Genomic DNA, 2,724 nt, shown 5'->3' on the forward strand with positions numbered 1-2,724 from the left:
GATCACCCTTTGTGGCTTATTTAACGTTCGCATTGATCAATAATTATTCTATCCCGTCTGTGACCTAAACCCCACCAAGATGCTAACGATTAAAAAGTCTTTCCGCACAACAACATATGCTACAGTCACGCATCACAAACTAATATTTTATTCATAGTCGAACCCATGATTTAGGGAGAAATAACTAACCTATTTATCGCTAGGCCAAATGCTTCAATGGTAGATTGTATTAGATAACTTAAAAACCCGTCACGCATGGAAATTGGATGAAGAAGATACAACAAAGTATTGAAAATAGGAAAAAAAAAAAAAAGAGTGAAATTTCATATGGAGCTCGAGAAGAAAACGACATTAGGCTTTTTGCGAGTTTAACTTCACGCTTGATCCATCTGAAGAAGCAAATACCAAATGAGTACTTAGGATGGAACTCACGTGACCACATCTCAAAATCTCGACCGTTGTCCACGAATTTACAAAACTGGGGTATAAGCCCCCAACGCGCTTTTATTAGGGAGTACGATACAACGGATCACTTGCAAACATCACACAATCAACTGCAGAGAATCTAAGGACATCAGTCTGATGCCCAACCTCGATGAACAATCTACAATACCATACTGCTAAAGGCTTGCATGTCTTAGCTCAACCTCAAGGAAAGAGAGATACCATCATCATTGACAACCCTTACTTTTGCCCTTCTTCTCTAAGTCCTTATTCTCTGAGTCCTTGTCCTCTAGCCGGTACATATCACCTAGAAGGTGCAATCCAACAAGCCGTTCCAAGAAATAATCTATAGCGCGTGCCAGCCACTGCTGCATCAGCAGAAGAACGAATGATATCATTAGTGGTGTCATGCGCAAAGCTTTGTGGGCTGGACTTTTTTTACCCATTGTCTTGAGCAGCAAGGATAACGTGAAGCAAAAATAAGTTAGAACCATGGCGACCAGGGATAGCCTAAGCGGCAGCTTAAGCGGTAGCCTAGCGTGGTTGGGGATAAATCTAGTGAGGCAAATGATCATCTGGACCGACACCACGAATCCTAGTGTGTTGCCGCCCAGGAAGAGAGTGTACACCAAGCCCGAACCATAGTATTCCGTCATGGATTTATGCAAAGGAGGATCTTTTGATTCGTCGTTGTCGACTTCTATTATCTTTGGAGGCTGAAGCACGGATTGGTAGGTCGCGCTCGCGATGAGCGCGGCGACGACCAACAGGGCATTGCGGATGTCGCCAAAGGACTCCTTTTCTGCTTTTGAATTCTTCGATTGTGAACACGGTAATGACTGAGCGGCATCTTTAACTGGTTCCTCCCCAGCTGCTTGATGACTATTACTACCATCGATATCGTTGTTGTCCTCTGGGATTGGGCTTGATGTGGGCGAGTTTGATCTTCCTCTCCCGTGTTTGGCTCCCGCACGAATGAGGATTTCTCTGATCTCTCTATCTCCCGCTTCCCTTCGCGAGGGAGTTGAGACATCGAGAGGCGTCAACCCACTGTCGTTCACAGCGTTCACCTCCACGACCTCGGACTCCATAGCATGCTTACAAAGCAGGAAGTTCACCACCTGCAATTCTTTCCCATTTTTCATACATTAAAATTATACGTAAAGACTTTAGGCATAGACAAGACATCCTTTATTCCTGTGATGATCAAAACAGACCTGATTCGATAAATTCTTTGGCCTAGAAGATCTTTGCATATGGTAGGGATACCAAATCAACACCCTCAGTAATGCATAAAGAAAAGAGCGATAAAATAAGGGAACCGCAAGACTTGCCTCAAAATTTTTGCCCGCGACAGCGAGATGCAAGGCGGTGTTGCCTTTGTGGTCCTTCCAATTGATCACCTGCTCCTTCTTGTGCTGCTTTAGATGGTCCACCAACACAACCACCGCCTCGAACCGGTTGTTCTTCACGGCAAGGTGAAGCGTAGTCTCCTCTCGAGCGGTCGTCTCTTCAACGGACTCAGGTGAAGCGGCGAGCAGTACCTTCATGACATCGACCTTCCCGTTCGCAGCGGCATAATGCAAAGGGACCCTTCTCTCTCGTCCCTTCACAGAGCAAAGGTGTGGACCCACTGTCAAGAGCTCCCTCGCAATCTCGGCATCACCTCGAGCCGCTACGATGTGCAGCGGGCTGAAACCATCTGCGTTCACCTTTTCCACAAGCTTTGGCATATGCTTCAGGAGCTCTCGGATGAAATCCAAATGGCCAGCCACACAGGCGACATGCAGCGGCGTGTGACCGGCTCCTTCGAGATCCATCTCCTCGAGGATGAGCTCATTGCTGCTGATCAAGTCGTCCAGCTCATGGATATTGCCCTTTCGTGCTGCTTCTAACATCCTTCGCTCCATTTGATTTGAACTAACAATGGCCTCTCTCTCTTTTTGGGACACCTTTGGACTTGGACATCTGTTAAATTATATCGACCCATTTTATAGAGTTTTCCGAGCATCAAGAAGCTCATTGGTGAATGATGAAATAAGACTAGCAACAGCAAGGTTCCACTCACATTTCCACTCGTGATAACTCAGCTTTTCAGTAAAATAATGACAATATCAAAGCACAGATCCAACTAGTAGGACCACGGAGTAAAGGAACGCCGCCAGCATTGAAATCGTGCGGCAGGCGGAAAGTCAGTTTTTTTGGTCATAAAGTGGCTTTTTAAAGACATCGAAAATCAAGAAGCGAGAAAATCTCCAAAACCCTTCTCAAGAGGGGGTG

At 45.9% G+C, this 2,724-nt stretch overlaps 1 protein-coding gene across 1 annotated transcript; it reads right to left on the bottom strand.

The window, feature by feature from the left end:
* Nucleotides 1–388: 388 nt before the first annotated feature.
* LOC104446334 (ankyrin repeat-containing protein BDA1) lies at nt 389–2,445 on the bottom strand. The gene is made up of 2 exons (XM_018872941.2): nt 1,779–2,445; nt 389–1,565 (listed from the first exon to the last, which is right to left on the bottom strand). Exons 1-2 carry the CDS (start codon nt 2,352–2,354, stop codon nt 672–674), a joined length of 1,470 nt encoding a protein of 489 aa, XP_018728486.2. The 5' UTR covers nt 2,355–2,445; the 3' UTR covers nt 389–671.
* Between the last annotated feature and the right edge of the window lie 279 nt (nt 2,446–2,724).

The sequence above is a fragment of the Eucalyptus grandis genome, chromosome 1 (genome assembly GCF_016545825.1).
Source record: "Eucalyptus grandis isolate ANBG69807.140 chromosome 1, ASM1654582v1, whole genome shotgun sequence".
Taxonomy (NCBI): domain Eukaryota; kingdom Viridiplantae; phylum Streptophyta; class Magnoliopsida; order Myrtales; family Myrtaceae; genus Eucalyptus; species Eucalyptus grandis.

Coding starts and splice junctions, on each gene's coding strand:
- LOC104446334 (XM_018872941.2), bottom strand. CDS start 2,354: ATGGAGCGAAGGATGTTAGAAGCAGCACGAAAGGGCAATATCCATGAG. Junction 1,566..1,778: donor TCGCGGGCAAAAATTTTGAG/GCAAGTCTTGCG, acceptor AAAGAATTGCAG/GTGGTGAACTTCCTGCTTTG.